The sequence below is a fragment of the Arachis stenosperma genome, chromosome 10 (assembly GCF_014773155.1).
Source record: "Arachis stenosperma cultivar V10309 chromosome 10, arast.V10309.gnm1.PFL2, whole genome shotgun sequence".
In the NCBI taxonomy this organism is placed as follows: domain Eukaryota; kingdom Viridiplantae; phylum Streptophyta; class Magnoliopsida; order Fabales; family Fabaceae; genus Arachis; species Arachis stenosperma.
Window position 1 is genome coordinate 921,937 of NC_080386.1, and position 20,406 is coordinate 942,342.

Consider the following 20,406-nt stretch of genomic DNA (forward strand, 5'->3'; position numbering starts at 1 on the left):
CAACATGCTCCCATGTTCTTCAATTTCAACATAGCAGGCTGTCAAATAATAATGTTTCCGTACGAATACTAGAAAGCTACCTATATATATAGTATAGGAAAGTTATCAGGTATACCTAGGAACATTGGTATTCCAGTTGTTTTAACCATTGATTTTAATTAATATATATTATATATATTTTTTATAATTTAGATCAACGGTTAAAATAACTGGAACACTAATGTTCCCGGTACACCTGATAACCTTCCGTTAGTATATACCAATTCCAAGAGTAAAAAATTGGAAGCTGAAAAAAAACACTAATAAGGTGGAAGTGAAAGCTTTTTCTCATCCATTATTATTTTATGTAAATCTTTCTCAAAATAACATGGTAGAATTGTAGTCTAAGGTTGATATGGTTCAACACTAATTGGCAAATTCATGTTAACAACACCCAAATTTTGTGTGCTGTTTAAGCTATATACTAGTTTAGAATTATTAAAAGGTTCTCTATATGTATGAAATTTTTGTGTTCTGTGCCCAATGCCTTATGGCACACGGTGTGTTCTAAAACAAGAAAAAAGGTAGAACCGCCATAATTTGTTGCCGCATTCCAAACTCTCCAATAAGGGAAACGTTGCTTCTACACACACACACATTCTGTTATCTCTTCAAACAAATATTAAACATTTGCTTAACCATCTTGAGCTTAGAATATTAAAGGGGTTTCTCTTGACCATAGGACTAACTAGAAATATGGATTTGAACTTTATCTATTTTGTAGGCACCAAAATAAACTTAGCAATATTCATAAGGACCACAAAGATACTTAAGCTGAAATTATGTAAAGATAATTCAGCTACTATGAAATCACTCATTATATAGGCATCAAATTTACCTATATACCTCTACTTTGAACTTGTCAGATCGTTACTTTACGTTATGTATACTATCTAAATTTCCTGTCTGAATGGTTAAACTTTTTTTTTCCTTAAAGAAATTCTCTTTTTTTTTTTATTCCTTAACTTATATATTTAGCGATGTTTATGGATCGGTTCCTATCTGCATATCCGCTGTATTTATCCAAATTCGATCTGAAAATTACGGATATGGATCCGATTCGCACACTAATAAAATCAGATTGAGAATTTTGTATAGGTATCTACATATGTATTTGCAATAATAAAGAAATAAATAAGTAAATATTCTTTTTGTGTTTTTTTCAACCAATAATGATCATATATGTTATATTATTTTAATTTATTATTTAAGAAAAATATGTTTAATATTATTTTAAGAGTAAACATATTTAAAAGAATCGAAAAAATGAATTTTATGGATATTTTTTAATAAAAATAAGCTTTTAAAAATATTTTTTGTGTTTTGCAGATATATCTGATATCCAATTCGATCTGCAAATGTACAGATTAGATTGAATCCAAGCATACAAAATGCGGATATTGAATCCGATCCGATAATTTTAGTGCGGATTCAATCAAAATTTTGACTATATCCAATCTGCGTTCACCCTCTAGTTGTATTTATTTCATTCACTACTTTTTTTTGGTTGATTATTACCTTTTTATAAAAATATTAATTTTATAACAACCGAAACTAGGCAAATCATTTAGGAGAGTTAGTTATGAAAGATTCACATCACTTGGGATTGGGAGGATCTAGCATGATTTTTTTTTTCGCCCAAAATACAAAATTTGGACATCTAGTATTTTTGCAAAATGTAAACTTCACGTTGGGCCTTAGCCCATTCAGACGTAAAATGTAAACTTCATGTTGGGCCTTAGCCCATTCATGCGTAACAGGCTTCATTATTATTCCTATTGAAATTCTCTTATATCCGATCCCAAATAAAATAAAGATAATCATAAGTTCATAACTCAAAAAAAAAAAAAAAGAAAGCTGACCCGGAAAGAAACAAAAGAATAGATGCTAAATTTTATAAAATAGTAGACTTTTCAATTTAATTCGTTAAAGTTCTTAATCTAAATTTAAAAGAAAAAGAAAAACAGTTTTGATACAAATTACATACATAATGTACATTACAAAGGAGCAAATCTAATCTTATGTTACATCTTAGACGCAATTCTGTTGCCGCAAATAATGCAGTTGGAAATAAATAAATCTTTAAGAACTAATCAAGATTCTTGGAAAATCTGAAAACATAATAGCCAAACTGGGAATGAACACATCAAAAGAAGTAGCCAAATGAATCTGCTTGCTATCTTAATCTTTAAGCTAATGTAACTTGCATCACAGGACTTGTGTTGTTCATATCCGGCTGGACCTTGAACGCGATGAACTGCCTCGGCTGCTAAAATTCGAACGATCCCTCTTCAACAAGGCCTCCAGATTCTGGAAGCATTTCAACGGTTTAACCTGAAAATAGTGTCAGCATTACAAATGACAATATCAATGTAGTCGATTGGTGAACTAGAGCCTTATATTTTTACCAATTACAGTCTGTTCGGTTACATGGATTAAACGATGTCATAAAATCCAATAATAAAAACTAGTTTCTTTTGGTATCTTTTTTACTTCTAGAAACTAGTAGATAAACGGAAACGCGAGGTGACAAATACCTTCCAACGTCCTTTTTGACCAATAGTGTTGTAGATGGATTCCAGCCTTGGTATTATTTGTCTAAATGTTGGTCTCTTTGCTGGATTTTCATTCCAGCAATCTTCAATCAATCTATAAACAAATTCCATTGTAAACTTCAGCAAATATAAGTAACACCATGAAACATGCAAACTTTGAAGATTAGTAATATACAAAGCATATTATAGGCTATGAACAATAGTTAGATTAAGTTACATACATCAACATATTTAACAATTTTCAAATTTGTCTGGGAAAAATTTCTTGAACCTGATTTAAAAACTAATTTATTAGCAACAGAAAAGGATATCATCAATACACATTGAAGACTTACTCTCTTATCCCATGAGCATAACGCTTGGCTGGAGCTCGAAAAGGTGGACGCTCTTTTGCAGCATATACCTTAGGAACTTCATCTTCTTTCTTTGAAGAAAATGGTGGACAACCTTCAATCATCTAATGCATAGCAAATAAGAAATATCATGACAGTAGGATGTGAAATTGTAGGAATTTGACTAGAAGGAAGTGAAATTATCCAACTAAATGGTTTTGTAAGATTTCAAAGCTGATTTATGAGAAGAACAATGTAGTTTAAAATGATACTTAGGTAGATGATTACTTGAGATCAGTTCAACACTTTCAACTTTCACAAGGAATAGTTTTTGTTTGAGTACAAAGTATTTAAAAATAGATACCTCTTGCAGGATTAACGCAAATGAGAATACATCTACTTTGGTGTCATATTCTTCTTGTTTGAAAACTTCAGGAGCAACATAGCGGCCTACCAACAAAATCAACAAATTCCTAATGAGTCCATAAAAGGGAATGTCTTTGTTTACCAAAAAAATATAAAGCATGGCATTATTTTCTTATGTGCTAAGAATAAGAAATATAGCATTTTTCTATATATAGATAGTTCAAGTGTGCACTAATATCAATTCTGAAGAAAAGCAGCACCCACAAGATGTATCTTGGCAAGTTAGAGGTCTGTCTTCTTTAACTGCCAGCAACTTGCTAACCCCAAAGTCTGCAACTTTTAGGTGTCCCGAATCATCCCGCAATATGTTACTGTTAGCTTACTCATAAACAACATTATAAAAAGTGTAGACTATATCAGACTATTAAACCAGACACATGGACATCACATAAAAGAACAGAGGTTAAGATGAAAATAATTGAAAAAAGAAACTCACGAAGGCTCGAGATCACGGTGAATGATTGGTGACGGCTTATTCTCATGTAAATAACCCACTCCCCTGCATATTCAAGGAAAAATAAAAATGTAACAAGCAACACTTTTAACAGGCCAAAGGGCAAATACAGTGATGGAGATATCATTATTCATTTAACAGGTAACTTAACTTTTCTATGGCAAGTATTGGACAATGATAATGTTAAAGCCTTACAAGTATACAACTTTTCAGTGCTCACGCAAATATATAAGAGAAGAAAATTAGGACAAAATATTGAGAAAACTCATAATTTGAAAATGTCCTAAGGTTTATGAATGCTTTGTCCATATAACTAGAAATAATAACATATAAGCACCATCCAAGATCAAACCACAGAGTACCAGCCCCCTCTCTAGAACCAATATCAAGCCACATGAGTGTCAAATACCTGGCAATATCAAGTGCAAATTTCACAGCTGTTGAAGGTTTCAAAGCTCCTTTTCTTCCCAAGAATGCACGGAGATCTCCCTGACCAATACATACAGAACGTAAGATCACCAAATGTATATTTAATTCCACATAAGTTTTAGCCTTCATCAAACAACACCAAAAACCGCTCAAGAAATCATTTTCAAACAATTGAAGGATAAAAGACCTTGGGAAGATATTCTGTCACGATCATCATCGGGCTACTCTGTGTCACAGCACCCAGAAACTGAACTACATTTGGATGCCGGATCTTCAGGAATAGTGCAAGCTCATCTCTAAAGGCCTTCCTGTAAAAATTCAAGCATATTAACTACAGTGAAAGTAAGAAAGAAGCGGAAAAAAAGATTCAAGGTTTTTGAGCAACTCACACTTTCTCCTCGTCAGTAATTACGTCCTCCCCAAGTTTTTTTACTGCAACCTCTGTCCCACGCCAGAATGCACTACAGAAAGTGCCCTGCCATTTAAGACTAGATTGTGAGATGCAATAATTATTTACATGTCAATTGAAGCCTTGTGCTCTTAGGTAGTGCATACCCAGAATTTCTTAAGAAAACAGCATTTCTTAAGAAACATAGACTAACTAGTTTCCTAAAAGTTTTGTTCCAAGAACATGGCTACAGATAAACAAAATTATCATAAAAGTTCATTACTTCTAATTGCAGCTTACAGCTATTTGAATACTGAAGAAAAACATTAGCTAAAGCTTAATAAAAGAGATGTAACAAAATATTATTATTTAGTACCAGTTTTGGTCACTCGGGGGAAGGGGCTTTTTGTTTGGCGGGGCGGGGCCGCCGGGAAAAGGGGGGGATGATGAAACAAATTGACTGTTGATCAGAAAGCAGTAAATCATAATGACTTTACCTTTGTTATCTCCACACTATTGGTAAAATCAAGTTCTTTAGGATTGATTTCATATTCTGGTACTTCACGTGCATGATGAACATGCATAGGGGCCATCTGAGACAGTATAATTATATGTATAAGCAACCGTGAGTAGAATACCAAACATACATTAAAGACCAGGACAAATACAATCCTCAATTAACACATACCAAAGGCTTTGCTCCATTCTGCTCCAATAGTTTGATCACATCATTGTTTTTATAAAATATAGCATCTGCAAGTGGCTGTTTGGAAGATATGAGGTTAATTAGTCCAGCAATTATACTAAGACGAGAAACTTAATTCTAAGATGCAATCCATATAGAAGACCCAGGGATCTAATTATATTTCCACTGTTTCACATTACTTATACCCTCTTATGTTTCCTCCCATTGTAAAAGCAGGCCAATACTTCGCTAATGCCTAACAAAAGCAGTGGAAAAAAAAGCAAAGAATCTTAACAAGAACTTGATCCAACAAACTCAGGCATTGAATGACACTACATATCAATCATGTATCCGGGCTTCTAGTATGAGTGCCAAACAGAATGGATATATGCTACAAAGTAAAAGCATTTGTGATTTGATTAGTCAAGCAATCCAAAACCAGTCTAGCTAAAAAATACCCTAAATCTGAATTTTGGTCTTTGAAGCTAACTAAAACTTATAATACTATTGTCATTGCCATTTTCTAATACACAATAATTTCGTTATGAAAATGCGCAGCTTCTGTTGATGCTATATTCAGTTTCAGGCCAAAAGATAGTTCACACTTAACAACTACAAAACTAAGTTGCATCATGCATAAACACCCAGATCAATGATGGAAACCAGAGTAATTTTAGTTAGTTAGTTAGTTATAGTTAGTTACCGTGCTCCCCCAGCGATCTTTGGCGTCGACTTCAGCTCCTTTCTCGAGCAACAAAGAAACCACATCGGTTAATCCCTGACACGCAGCAACGTGAAGTGCAGTACGGTCATCAATGTCTCTGAAATTGACGCTCACACCCGAATCCAAAACTTCACGAATACCCTCAAGATCGTTCTCGTTCGCCGAATACATCAACCTCACACCCGGATGGATACCTTCCTCGCCATTACCATCGTTGTGGAGCTCTGATCCTTCTTCTCTGCGGTGTTCTGGTGCCAATGATGATTGCTTCATCAGCGTAAACCTCGAAGGGTTTTTCGTCTCCATAGTCAAAAAGAAGAGAAAGGCCCAAGCTTGAAATGCTGAAAGTGAAGATCAATGAGCTCAAAAAGATGCGATTTTGTTTTATGGGAAGTGGAGAATTGAGAACCCTGGAGGACTAAAGTTTGGCAATTTTTTTGTTTAAGCGGAGTCCACCGTTGACATGTCTATGATGTTCGGAGAAGGAGGAAGAAGAGGGTGGATTCTACGCGTTGAGCTAAGCGCGTGACGCGTCTCCTGAGACGCCAGCGCAACTTGAGCCAGTGGAATGAAGGTGGCGCACGATAACATACAGTTCACTAACGTGCGCCCTACTGGATGCCAAATGCCAATAGATATTGCTTGCCGCGCCGACATCGTACCGTGTCCATGTCACCGTGTGTATGATTGTTTCTACATGTCCAAAAATCTTCGGGATCAATAACTCAAAATTTTAAGAATTTAAGTGCCATTACTTTTTTGTCTCTTTTTTTTATGTAATTTTTATATTTTCATAAAATAAAATTTATCCATTAAATAGGACATATAATATTAAAATTAAACATTTTGTATGAACTAATGTTTTTTATCGTATAATTATTTTTAGGGCAATGTACTTAAATAAATTAAAAGAGAGAAAGCTTTACCTGAATGCAACAATTGGAACTTCCTTACGTGCATGTCCTTTTTTATTATTATGTAATCCGTGGGAGCTAACCACGGTTTCCTATTTACATGTAAACCGTGTCAGCTTGCAACGGTTTATGAAGGAGAAGCTTTGAAGGTAAACCGTAGTAGGTCACCACGGTTTAGGAAAGCAGAAATATGACCAAAAAACTCTATAGCCAACCACGGTTTATGAGGAGAAGAATTTTATATATAAACGAGCAAGATTGAAACTGCTGAAGAGATCATTATCACACAATGGCAAGTGAGGAAGAGAGTTTTCTTATCTTAGTGCATTGCTCAGGAAAAATTAAAAGAAGCAAAAAATATGGTGTGAAGTTCACTAACAGAGAACCATTGAGTGTATTCATCAGTTCATCAAGCACTTTGTCAGATGTAAAGAACGGCATCTCGTAGAAGCTTGGGGTATTTGGGAGCAAGTGGGTGAAGAAGCTATTCTACAAGATTCCCATCGCAGTTGTCTCGATCGGTGTTAAGTATGATACGTTTGTGCTAGCAGCTGATGAAGATATTAGGGTTCTGTTTCGTTGTGTTAGGAGTTTTTTGGAGGTCAGAATACACGAGCTGTATGCGAAGTTGGAGGTTGGAGTCGATAGTTCTGGGGCATCAGCTCCAGTTCATAGCTCGACTGCCGCAGGCGGTGCGTCTAGTTCGATGCCTGCGGCCGGACCATCTGTTCCGCAGGTCGCATCCCCTTCCTTCGCGGCTGATTTAGATCGAACGAAGGCAGTTGGTTCTGTACCGTTGAAGAATCCTGGGGTCTGGCAGCAGGCATTTGAGGCGGATACCGGTGGTGGCATGATTCATGATGTTTAAGGTTTTGGGGAACCTGATCGAGTAAAGAATGCAATGCGGGATGATGACTCTGACCAGGAGCCTGTAGATATCATTGGGGACAGCGATGATGACACAGGTGCCAATCCACATGCACAGCACGGGCCTTCAAGTTCTGGCACACAGTAGTACCCTCCACACTTCTCCACTCTGAACTTGGAGGCTTTGGGTCAACAGGCGGACGGAGGTGCTACAATTGGGGGTTCTTCTACAGATTTTCAGATTGGGCAATCATTCCAGAATAAAGATGAAGCAGTTCTGAGTGTGAAGGACTATAGCATCCATCGAGGTGTTGAGTACAGAGTCTTGGAATCGGATCATCTGAAGTATCATGAAAAATGCAAGGAGTTCGGTAAAGGTTGTAGTTGTTTGATTCGCATATCGCTTCGTGCACGAAAGGGCACCTGGGAGGTTGGTGCACGAAATTGTGATCATCAATGGCGCCATCAACATGGTACGCTCAATTGTAATCTCAACTCTTTATCATAACTTCGCACAACTAACCAGCAAGTGCACTAGGTCGTCCAAGTAATAAACCTTACGCGAGTAAGGGTCGATCCCACGGAGATTGTTGGTATGAAGCAAGCTATGGTCATCTTGTAAATCTCAGTCAGGCAGATTCAAATGGTTATGGATGATTTATGAATAAAGCATAAAACAAGGATAGAGATACTTATGTAATTCATTGGTGAGAATTTCAGATAAGCGTATGGAGATGCTTTGTCCCTTCCGTCTCTCTACTTTCCTACTATCTTCATCCAATCCTTCTTACTCCTTTCCATGGCAAGCTGTATGTTGGGCATCACCGTTGTCAGTGGCTACAGTCCCGTCCTCTCAGTGAAAATGTTCAACGCGCTCTGTCACAGCACGGCTAATCATCTGTCGGTTCTCAATCAGGTTGGAATAGAATCCAGTGATTCTTTTGCGTCTGTCACTAACGCCCAGCCTTCAGGAGTTTGAAGCTCGTCACAGTCATTCAATCATTGAATCCTACTCAGAATACCACAGACAAGGTTTAGCCTTCCGGATTCTCTTGAATGCCGCCATCAATTCTAGCTTATACCACGAAGATTCTGATTAAGGAATCCAAGAGATATCCACTCAATCTAAGGTAGAACGGAGGTGGTTGTCAGGCACACGTTCATAGGTGAGAATGATGATGAGTGTCATGGATCATCACATTCATCAAGTTGAGGAACAAGTGATATCTTAGAACAAGAATGAGCCGAATTGAATAGAAGAACAATAGTAATTGCATTAATACTCGAGGTACAGCATAGCTCCACACCTTAATCTATGGTGTGTAGAAACTCCACCGTTGAAAATACATAAGAACAAGGTCTAGGCATGGCCGAATGGCTAGCCTCCCAATGATCTAAGAACTAGACATCCAAAGATGATCCTAAGATCAAAAGTGATCAAAAGATAGCTACCAAGATGAGAATACAATAGTAAAAGGTCCTATTTGTAGAGAACTAGTAGCCTAGGGTTTACAAAGATGAGTAAATGATATAAAAATCCACTTCCGGGCCCACTTGGTGTGTGCTTGGGCTGAGCATTGAAGCTTTCATGTGTAGAGACTTTTCTTGGAGTTAAACGCCAGCTTTTGTGCCAGTTTGGGCGTTTAACTCCCATTCTTGTGCCAGTTCCGGCGTTTAACGCCGGGCATTCTTGAGCTGATTTGGAACGCCAGTTTGGGCCATCAAATCTCGGGAAAAGTATAAAATATTATACATTGCTGGAAAGCCCAGAATGTCTACTTTCCAACGCCGTTGAGAGCGTGCCAATTGAGCTTCTGTAGCTCCAGAAAATCCACTTCGAGTGCAGGGAGGTCAGAATCCAACAGCATCTGCAGTCCTTTTCAGCCTCTGAATCAGATTTTTGCTCAGGTCCCTCAATTTCAGCTAGAAAATACCTGAAATCACAGAAAAACACACAAACTCATAGTAAAGTCCAGAAAAGTGAATTTTAACTAAAAAATAATAAAAATATACTAAAAACTAACTAAAACATACTAAAAACATACTAAAAACAATGCCAAAAAGCGTATAAATTATCCGCTCATCATAACACCAAACTTAAATTGTTGCTTGTCCCCAAGCAACTGAAAATCAAATAAGATAAAAAGAAGAGAATATGCAATGAATTCCAAAAATATCTATGAAGATCAGTATTAATTAGATGAGCGGGGCTTTTAGCTTTTTGCCTCTGAACAGTTTTGGCATCTCACTCTATCCTTTGAAATTCAGAATGATTGGCTTTTATAGGAACTCAGAATCCAGATAGTGTTATTGATTCTCCTAGTTAAGTATGATGATTCTTGAACACAGCTACTTTATGAGTCTTGGCTGTGGCCCAAAGCACTCTGTCTTCCAGTATTACCACCGGATACATACATGCCACAGACACATAATTGGGTGAACCTTTTCAGATTGTGACTCAGCTTTGCTAGAGTCCCCAATTAGAGGTGTCCAGGGTTCTTAAGCACACTCTTTTTGCCTTGGATCACAACTTTATTTCTTTTTTTTTCTTTTTCTCTTTCTTTTTTTTTTCGTTTTTCTCCTTTTTTTCTCTCTTTTTTTTTTTTGTATTCACTGCTTTTTCTTGCTTCAAGAATCATTTTTATGATTTTTCAGATCCTCAGTAACATGTCTCCTTTTTCATCATTCTTTCAAGAGCCAACATTCATGAATAACAAATTCAAAAAACATATGCACTGTTTAAGCATACCTTCAGAAAACAAAAGTATTGCCATCACATCAAAATAATTAATCTGTTATAAAATTTAAAATTCATGCAATTCTTTTCTTTTTCAATTAAGAACGTTTTTCATTTAAGAAAGGTGATGGATTCATAGGACATTCATAACTTTAAGGCATAGACACTAAGACACTAATGATCACAAGACACAAACATAGGTAACATAAGCATAATTTTCGAAAAACAGGAAAATAAGGAACAAGGAGATTAAAGAACGGGTCCACCTTAGTGATGGCGGCTTGTTCTTCCTCTTGAAGATCTTATGGAGTGCTTGAGCTCCTCAATGTCTCTTCCTTGCCTTTGTTGCTCCTCTCTCATGATTCTTTGATATTTTCTTATTTCATGGAGGAGGATGGAATGTTCTTGGTGCTCCACCCTTAGTTGTCCCATGTTGGAACTCAATTCTCCTAGGGAGGTGTTGATTTGCTCCCAATAGTTTTGTGGAAGAAAGTGCATCCCTTGAGGTATCTCAGGGATTTCATGATGAGTGGGATCTCTTGTTTGCTCCATCATTTTCTTAGTAATGAGCTTGTCCTCATCAATGAGGATGTCTCCCTCTATGTCAATTCCAACTGAATAACAGAGGTGACAAATAAGATGAGGAAAGGCTAACCTTGCCAAGGTAGAGGACTTGTCCGCCACCTTATAAAGTTCTTGGGCTATAACCTCATGAACTTCTACTTCCTCTCCTATCATGATGCTATGAATCATGATGGCCCGGTCTATAGTAACTTCGGACCGGTTGCTAGTGGGAATGATTGAGCGTTGGATAAACTCCAACCATCCCCTAGCCACGGGCTTGAGGTCATGCCTTCTTAGTTGAACCGGCTTCCCTCTTGAATCTCTCTTCCATTGAGCGTCCTCTTCACAGATGTCTATGAGGACTTGGTCCAACCTTTGATCAAAGTTGACCCTTCTAGTGTAAGGGTATTCATCTCCTTGTATCATGGGCAAGTTGAATGCCAACCTTACACTTTCCGGACTAAAATCTAAGTATTTCCCTCAAACCATTGTAAGCCAATTCTTTGGGTTCGGGTTCACACTTTGATCATGGCTCTTGGTGATCCATGCATTGGCATAGAACTCTTGAACCATTAAGATTCCGACTTGTTGAATGGGGTTGGTAAGAACTTCCCAACCTCTTCTTCGGATCTCATGTCGGATCTCCGGATATTCACTCTTTTTGAGTTTGAAAGGGACCTCGGGGATCACCTTCTTTAAGGCCACAACTTCATAGAAGTGGTCTTGATGCACCCTTGAGATGAATCTCTCCATCTCCCATGACTCGGAGGTGGAAGCTTTTGCCTTCCATTTCCTCTTTCTAGAGGTTTCTCCGGCCTTGGATGCCAAAAATGGTTATGGAAAAACAAAAAGCAATGTTTTTACCACACCAAACTTAAAAAGTTTGCTCGTCCTCGAGCAAAAGAAGAAAGAAGAGAGTAGAAGAAGAAGAAATAGAGGAGATGGAGATGGCTTTGTGGTTCGGCCAAAAGGGGGAGAAGTAGTGTTTAGGTTGTGTGAAAATGAAGGAGTGAAGATGGGTTTATATAGGGGTGGAGAGAGGGGTAGGGTTTGGTTATGAATGGGTGGGTTTGGGAGGGAAAGTGGTTTGAATTTGAATGGTGAGGTAGGTGGGGTTTTATGAAGGATGGATGTGAGTGGTGAAGAGAAAGATGGGAATTGATAGGTGAGGGGTTTTTGGGAAAGAGGTGTTGAGGTGATTGGTGAAGAAGAGAGAGAGGGTGGTGGGGTAGGTGGGGATCCTGTGAGGTCCACAAATCCTGAGGTGTCAAGGAAAAGTCATCCCTGCACCAAATGGCGAGCAAAAATGCTCTCTGTGCCAATTCTGGCGTTAAACGCCGGGCTGGTGCCTATTTCTGGCGTTTAACGCCAACTTCTTGCCCTTTCCTGGCGTTTAACGCCAGTCTGGTGCCCCTTTCTGGCGTTAAACGCCCAGAATGGTGCCAGACTGGGCGTTAAACGCCCATTTGCTACCCTTGCTGGCTTTTAAACGCCAGCAAGGTCTTTCTCCAGGGTGTGCTATTTTTCTTTCTGTTTTTCATTCTGTTTTTGCTTTTTCAATTGATTTTGTGACTTCCCATGATCATCATCCTACAGAAAATATAAAATAACAAAGGAAAATAGATTAAATATAACATTGGGTTGCCTCCCAACAAGCGCTTCTTTAATGTCAGTAGCTTGGCAGTGGGCTCTCATGGAGCCTCACAGATGCTCAGAGCAATGTTGGAACCTCCCAACACCAAACTTAGAGTTTGAATGTGGGGGTTCAACACTAAACTTAGAGTTTGACTGTGGGGGCTCTGTCTGACTCTGTTTTGAGAGAAGCTCTTCATGCTTCCTCTCCATGGTGACAGAGGGGTATCCTTGAGCCTTAAACACAAAGGATTCTTGATTCACTTGAATGATTAATTCTCCTCTATCCACATCAATCACAGTCTTTGCTGTGGCTAGGAAGGGTCTGCCAAGGATGATGGATTCATCCATGCACTTTCCAGTCTCTAGGACTATGAAATCAGCAGGAATGTAATGGTCTTCAATCTTTACCAGAACATCCTCTACAAGTCCATAAGCTTGTTTCCTTGAATTGTCTGCCATCTCTAGTGAGATTCTTGCAGCTTGTACCTCAAAGATCCCTAGCTTCTCCATTACAGAGAGAGGCATGAGGTTTATGCTTGACCCTAAGTCACACAGAGCCTTCTTAAAGGTCACGGTGCCTATGGTACAAGGTATTGAAAACTTTCCAGGATCTTGTCTCTTTTGAGGTAATTTCTGCCTAGACAAGTCATCCAGTTCTCTGGTGAGCAAAGGAGGTTCGTTCTTCCAAGTCTCATTACCAAATAACCTGTCATTTAGCTTTATGATTGCTCCAAGGTATTTAGCAACTTTCTCTTCAGTGACATACTCATCCTTTTCAGAGGAAGAATACTCATCAGAGCTCATGAATGGAAGAAGTAAATCCAATGGAATCTCTATGGTCTCATTATGAGCCTCAGATTCCCATGGTTCCTCATTAGGGAACTCATTAGAGGCCAGTGGACGTCCATTGAGGTCTTCCTCAGTGGCGTTTACTGCCTCTTCCTCCTCTCCTAGTTCGGCCATGTGGATCATGTTAATGGCCTTGCATTCTCCTTTTGGATTCTCTTCTGTATTGCTTGGAAGAGTACTAGGAGGGAGTTCAGTAATTTTCTTGCTCAGTTGTCCCACTTGTGCCTCCAAATTTCTAATGGAGGACCTTGTTTCAGTCATGAAACTTTGAGTGGTTTTGATCAGATCAGAGACCATGGTTCCTAAGTCAGAGTGGTTCTGCTTATAATTCTCTGTCTGTTGCTGAGAAGATGATGAAAAAGGCTTGCCATTGCTAGACCTGTTTCTTCCACCATTATTATTGTTGAAACCTTGTTGAGGTCTCTGTTGATCCTTCCATGAGAGATTTGGATGATTTTTTCATGAAGAATTATAGGTGTTTCCATAGGGTTTTCCCATGTAATTCACCTCTTCCATTGAAGGGTTCTCAGGATCATAAGCTTCTTCTTCAGATGAAGCATCCTTAGTACTGCCTGGTGCATTTTGTATTCCAGACAGACTTTGAGAAATCATATTGACTTGCTGAGTCAATATTTGTTCTGAGCCAATATGGCATTCAGAGTATCAATCTTAAGAACTCCTTTCTTCTGATTCGTCCCATTGTTCACAGGATTCCTTTCAGAAGTATACATGAATTGGTTATTTACAACCATTTCAATGAGCTCTTGAGCTTCTGTAGGCATCTTCTTCAGATGAAGAGATCCTCCAGCAGAGCTATCCAATGACATCTTGGACAGTTCAGACAGACCATCATAGAAAATACCTATGATGCTCCATTCAGAAAGCATATCAGAGGGACACTTTCTGATTAATTGTTTGTATCTTTCCCAAGCTTCATAGAGGGATTCTCCTTCCTTCTGTCTAAAGGTTTGGACTTCCACTCTAAGCTTACTCAATTTTTGAGGTGGAAAGAACTTTGCCAAGAAGGCATTGACTAGCTTTTTCCAAGAGTTCAGGCTTTCTTTAGGTTGTGAATCCAACCATATCCTAGCTCTGTCTCTTACAGCAAAAGGGAATAGCATAAGTCTGTAGACCTCAGGGTCAACCCCATTAGTCTTGACAGTGTCACAGATTTGCAAGAATTCAGCTAAAAACTGATGAGGATCTTCCAATAGAAGTCCATGGAACTTGCAATTCTGTTGCATTAGAGAAACTAATTGAGGCTTAAGCTCAAAGTTGTTTGCTCCAATGGCAGGGATAGAGATGCTTCTCCCATAGAAGTCGGGAGTAGGTGCAGTAAAGTCACCCAACACCTTCCTTGCATTGTTGGCATTGTTGTTGTTTTCGGCTGCCATGGGTTCTTCTTTTTTGAAGATTTCTGTTAGGTCCTCTACAGAGAGTTGTGCCTTAGCTTCTCTTAGCTTTCGCTTCAAGGTCCTTTCAGGTTCAGGGTCAGCCTCAACAAGAATGCTTTTGTCTTTGCTCCTGCTCATATGAAAGAGAAAAGAACAAGGAAATATGGAATCCTCTATGTCACAGTATAGAGATTCCTTGAGGTGTCAGAGGAAAAGAAAAATAGAAGGAAGAGGTAGAAAATTCGAACTTATCAAGGAAAGATGGAGTTCGAATTGTGCATTAAAAAGGAGTGTTAGTCCATAAATAGAAGGATGTGAGAAGAGGGGAAGAAATTTTCGAAAATAAATTAAAAAGATTTTAAAAACATTTTGAAAAAAAAAACTTATTGATGATTTTCGAAAACTAAGAGTGGAAAAGAAATCAAGTGATTTTTGAAAAAGATTTTGAAATTAGAAATAAAAAAAGATATGATTGAAAACTATTTTGAAAAAGATGTGATTAAGAAGATATGATTGAAAAGTTATGGTTTTAAAAAGATGTGATTGAGAAGATATGATTTGAAAAATAATTTAAAAAGATTTGATTTTAAAAATTAAAGACTTGGCTAACAAGGAAAGATATGATTCAAACATTAAACCTTTCTCAACAGAAAAGGCAACATACTTGAAATGTTGAATCAAATCATTAATTGTTAGCAAGTATCTTTGAAAATGGAAAGAAATTGATTTTAAAAAAGATTTGATTGAAAAGATTTGATTTGAAAAAGATTTGATTTTGAAAAGATTTTGAAAACTTGAAAAAAATTTGAGTCAAAAACAGAATCTTCCCTCTTGTGCCATCCTGGCGTTAAACGCCCAGAATGGTGCACATTCTGGCGTTTAACGCCCAAAGCACTACCCTTTTGGGCGTTAAACGCCAGTTTGCCTTCCTCACTGGGCGTTTTGAACGCCCAGCTTTTTTTTCTGTATAATTCCTCTGCTGTATGTTCTGGATCTTCAATTTTCTATATTATTGACTTGAAAAGACACAAATTAATTTTTTTTTTGGATTTTTAATGATGAAGAATAATCAAAATGCAACTAAAATCAAATAACAATGCATGCAAGACACCAAACTTAGCAGTTTGTATACTATTGACACTAACAACTTGAGAATGCACATGAGAAACAACAAAACACTCAAGACAAGAGAATTTAAAGATCAGAGCAAGGAAATCATCAAGAACCTCTTGAAGATCGCTTAAGACACATGAATGAATGCAAGAAGAACAGAAACATGCAATTGACACCAAACTTAACATGAGACACTAGACTCAACAAGAAACATAAAATATTTTTGGTTTTTATGATTTTGTAATTTTTTTGGATTTTTCGAAAATTAAGTGGAAAAGAAAATAAAGATATCAAAATTCTTAATGATAATTCCAGGAATCATGCAATGTTAGTCTAAAGCTTTAGTCTAAAGAAATTAGACATGGCTAGCCAAGCTTCAGCAGGACATTACATTCAAGAGCTAAATTGATGAGAATCAATCAGCTTTGGTGATGATAAGAACATCACCTTGAAACACTAGAATTCATTCTTAAAAACTCTGAAGAAAAATACCTAATCTAAGCAACAAGATGAACCGTCAGTTGTCCAAACTCAACAATCCCCGGCAACGGCGCCAAAAACTTGGTGCACGAAATTGTGATCATCAATGGCGCCATCAACATGGTACGCTCAATTGTAATCTCAACTCTTTATCACAACTTCGCACAACTAACCAGCAAGTGTACTGGGTCGTCCAAGTAATAAACCTTACGCGAGTAAGGGTCGATCCCACGGAGATTGTTGGTATGAAGCAAGCTATGGTCATCTTGTAAATCTCAGTCAGGCAGATTCAAATGGTTATGGATGATTTATGAATAAAGCATAAAATAAGGATATAGATACTTATGTAATTCATTGGTGAGAATTTCAGATAAGCGTATGGAGATGCTTTGTCCTTTCCGTCTCTCTGCTTTCCTACTGTCTTCATCCAATCCTTCTTACTCCTTTCCATGGCAAGCTGTATGTTGGGCATCACCGTTGTCAGTGGCTACAGTCCCGTCCTCTCAGTGAAAATGTTCAACGCGCTCTGTCACAGCACGGCTAATCATCTGTCGGTTCTCAATCAGGTTGGAATAGAATCCAGTGATTCTTTTGCGTCTGTCACTAACGCCCAGCCTTCAGGAGTTTGAAGCTCGTCACAGTCATTCAATCATTGAATCCTACTCAGAATACCACAGACAAGGTTTAGACCTTCCGGATTCTCTTGAATGCCGCCATCAATTCTAGCTTATACCACGAAGATTCTGATTAAGGAATCCAAGAGATATCCACTCAATTTAAGGTAGAACGGAGGTGGTTGTCAGGCACACGTTCATAGGTGAGAATGATGATGAGTGTCACGGATCATCACATTCATCAAGTTGAGGAACAAGTGATATCTTAGAACAAGAATGAGCCGAATTGAATAGAAGAACAATAGTAATTGCATTAATACTCGAGGTACAGCAGAGCTCCACACCTTAATATATGGTGTGTAGAAACTCCACCGTTGAAAATACATAAGAACAAGGTCTAGGCATGGCCGAATGGCCAGCCTCCCAATGATCTAAGAACTAGACATCCAAAGATGATCCTAAGATCAAAAGTGATCAAAAAATAGCTACCAAGATGAGAATACAATAGTAAAAGGTCCTATTTGTAGAGAACTAGTAGCCTATGGTTTACAAAGATGAGTAAATGACATAAAAATCCATTTCCGGGCCCACTTGGTGTGTGCTTGAGCTGAGCATTGAAGCTTTCATGTGTAGAGACTTTTTTTGGAGTTAAACGCCAGCTTTTGTGCCAGTTTGGGCGTTTAACTCCCATTCTTGTGCCAGTTCCGGCGTTTAACACCGGACATTCTTGAGCTGATTTGGAATGCCGGTTTGGGCCATCAAATCTCGGGCAAAGTATAGATTATTATACATTGCTGGAAAGCCCAGGATGTCTACTTTCCAACGCCGTTGAGAGCGCACCAATTGGGCTTCTGTAGCTCCAGAAAATCCACTTCGAGTGCAGGGAGGTCAGAATCCAACAGCATCTGCAGTCCTTTTCAGCCTCTGAATAAGATTTTTGCTCAGGTCCCTCAATTTCAGCCAGAAAATACCTGAAATCACAGAAAAACACACAAACTCATAGTAAAGTCCAGAAAAGTGAATTTTAACTAAAAACTAATAAAAATATACTAAAAACTAACTAAAACATACTAAAAACATACTAAAAACAATGCCAAAAAGCGTATAAATTATCCGCTCATCAGAGGTTAGGAGGTATAATGGTCCGCACACTTGATTGGCGACCACTATTTCCAGTGATCACCGTTAGCTTGATTACCACGTTATCTGTGCGAGGATTTTTCCGTTGGTTAGGACGGATGCTGCGGTTACGGTAAAGGTTTTGCAACAAGCAACAGAAGCTGATTATGGGTTCAGGCCTAGTTACAGGAAGGTTTGGATGGCAAAACAAAAGGCAGTAGTACAAATATATGGAGATTGGGAAGAATCGTATGCCGAGTTGCCACGTTGGATGCTAGGGGTACAGTTGACCATGGCTGGGACATTCACTGTGTTGAAGACTTCTCCTGTTCGACTTGGGGATCAGGTCGATGAGTCAACGGTGTACTTTCATCGTCTTTTCTAGACATTTTCACCCTGTATAGAGGCCTTCCGGCATTGCAAGCCCCTCGTGAGTATTGACGGTACCCACTTGTATGGCAAGTATGTAGGCACGTTATTGTTGGCGATAGCGCAGGATGGGAACTCGAACATCCTCCCGATACCCTTCGCCCTTGTGGAGGGAGAAAATGCAGATTCATGGTCATTCTTCTTGTCCAACCTACAATCGCATGTGACACCACAGGAGGGTATCCTTGTTATCTCTGACAGGCATAATGGCATCAAGGTTGCACTTGAGGCCCCCGAGAATGGTTGGCTGCCTCCACGTGCTTTTCGAGCGTACTGTATTCGTCATGTGGCAGCGAATTTTAGCCTTAGCTTCAAGGGTAAAGATGCAAGGAGGATGCTGGTGAAAGCTGCCTACGCAAAAACTGAAGCAGAGTTTTATTACTGTTTTGACATCATGCGGACTGAGAATCCGGCCATGTGTGACTGGGTCAACCAGATGGAGTATGACAAGTGGACCTAACACGAGGATAGCGGTAGACGGTTCGGGCACATGACAACCAACATTAATGAATGTGTGCCTATACGCCGACGCCGATTCACTCGCCTGTTGTCCGGTCTGTCGGGAACCTGCATCCTGGGAGGTGCCTGCGATGACCCTCTGTGACGAGCCTCCTCGGTCAAAACAATCGGCCTAGGATCATGAAATGCAATATCTGGGGATAGGAATCTGTGAGCCACACGGCACCACTAGTCCAAGTACTCAGCTGATGGACCGGGGTCAAATACTCGATCGACCGGTATGACTGAATCAACCCAGTTCTCCCAATGCAAATGTCACTCCTGATAATATTTGGGGAACCATCGATCTCCACTCCTTCCATCCTTCGCATGGAGCCAATCTATGTTCAGAGCCAACTGAGGGAGATGCTGAACACCGCCAAACTGCGGTACCACCCTATCCACCTGATGCCACTCAATCGCAGCAAAATATATCAGGCTAGTGACCGCCGTCCATAGCTTATGGTGCTCGTCAACTAGTATCTCCGGATGAACAACATCAGCAACCTCAGGAGAAGAATAAGGCTCCCACACGAACTGTATCGGAGAAGGTAACGTTAGGTAAGACCATAAGAGTAAACATGAACGCCTACTTGTAAGAGAAATAACTACACGACTCACATCGTGGACACGCAATCTATCCAAAGAAAGGCGTGCAGACACCACTCTTTGATCCCCTGCATCGTTTCTTGGTAGATATGTAGCCCACCTACAAGTTTCATTAAAAACATGTCATAACGAACAACAACATATGAAATTGAACAAGTTATAGACCGAAAATAATAAACCGTACCTGGATGCAAGCGGAAACCCAAACACATCAAAACCATTAGGCCTCAAACTGGAAAACTTCCAGAAAATCCAAGATTGTAGAAGCTGTAGTGGCCCGGCCAAGTTAACAACGTTTCTGTTTGTTGATGAGCGGATAATTTGTACCCTTTTTGGCATTGTTTTTAGTATGTTTTTAGTATATTCTAGTTAGTTTTTAGTATATTTTTATTAGTTTTTAGTTAAAATTCACTTTTCTGGACTTTACTATGAGTTTGTGTGTTTTTCTATGATTTCAGGTATTTTCTGGCTGAAATTGAGGGTCCTGAGCAAAAATCTGATTCAGAGACTGAAAAGGACTGCAGATGCTGTTGGATTCTGACCTCCCTGCAC

General features: G+C 38.9%; 2 protein-coding genes and 1 non-coding gene across 3 annotated transcripts; 2 read left to right on the forward strand and 1 right to left on the reverse strand.

Moving 5' to 3' along the window:
* Nucleotides 1-1,908: 1,908 nt before the first annotated feature.
* On the reverse strand, nucleotides 1,909-6,630 carry LOC130956111 (integrin-linked protein kinase 1). The gene is made up of 12 exons (XM_057883143.1): nucleotides 6,012-6,630; nucleotides 5,312-5,386; nucleotides 5,121-5,216; nucleotides 4,625-4,710; nucleotides 4,423-4,543; nucleotides 4,216-4,295; nucleotides 3,789-3,851; nucleotides 3,557-3,663; nucleotides 3,291-3,376; nucleotides 2,930-3,051; nucleotides 2,577-2,688; nucleotides 1,909-2,373 (listed from the first exon to the last, which is right to left on the reverse strand). Exons 1-12 carry the CDS (start codon nucleotides 6,336-6,338, stop codon nucleotides 2,266-2,268), a joined length of 1,383 nt encoding a protein of 460 aa, XP_057739126.1. The 5' UTR covers nucleotides 6,339-6,630; the 3' UTR covers nucleotides 1,909-2,265.
* Nucleotides 6,631-7,847: 1,217 nt separating this feature from the next.
* Nucleotides 7,848-19,207, forward strand: LOC130955364 (uncharacterized). Its single transcript, XM_057882204.1, has 4 exons — nucleotides 7,848-7,944; nucleotides 8,047-8,243; nucleotides 18,389-18,664; nucleotides 18,815-19,207. Exons 1-4 carry the CDS (start codon nucleotides 7,848-7,850, stop codon nucleotides 19,205-19,207), a joined length of 963 nt encoding a protein of 320 aa, XP_057738187.1.
* LOC130958356 (small nucleolar RNA R71) lies at nucleotides 14,480-14,587 on the forward strand. The gene has a single exon (XR_009077483.1). It is a non-coding gene; the product is annotated as a small nucleolar RNA R71 (small nucleolar RNA).
* Nucleotides 19,208-20,406: the final 1,199 nt, after the last annotated feature.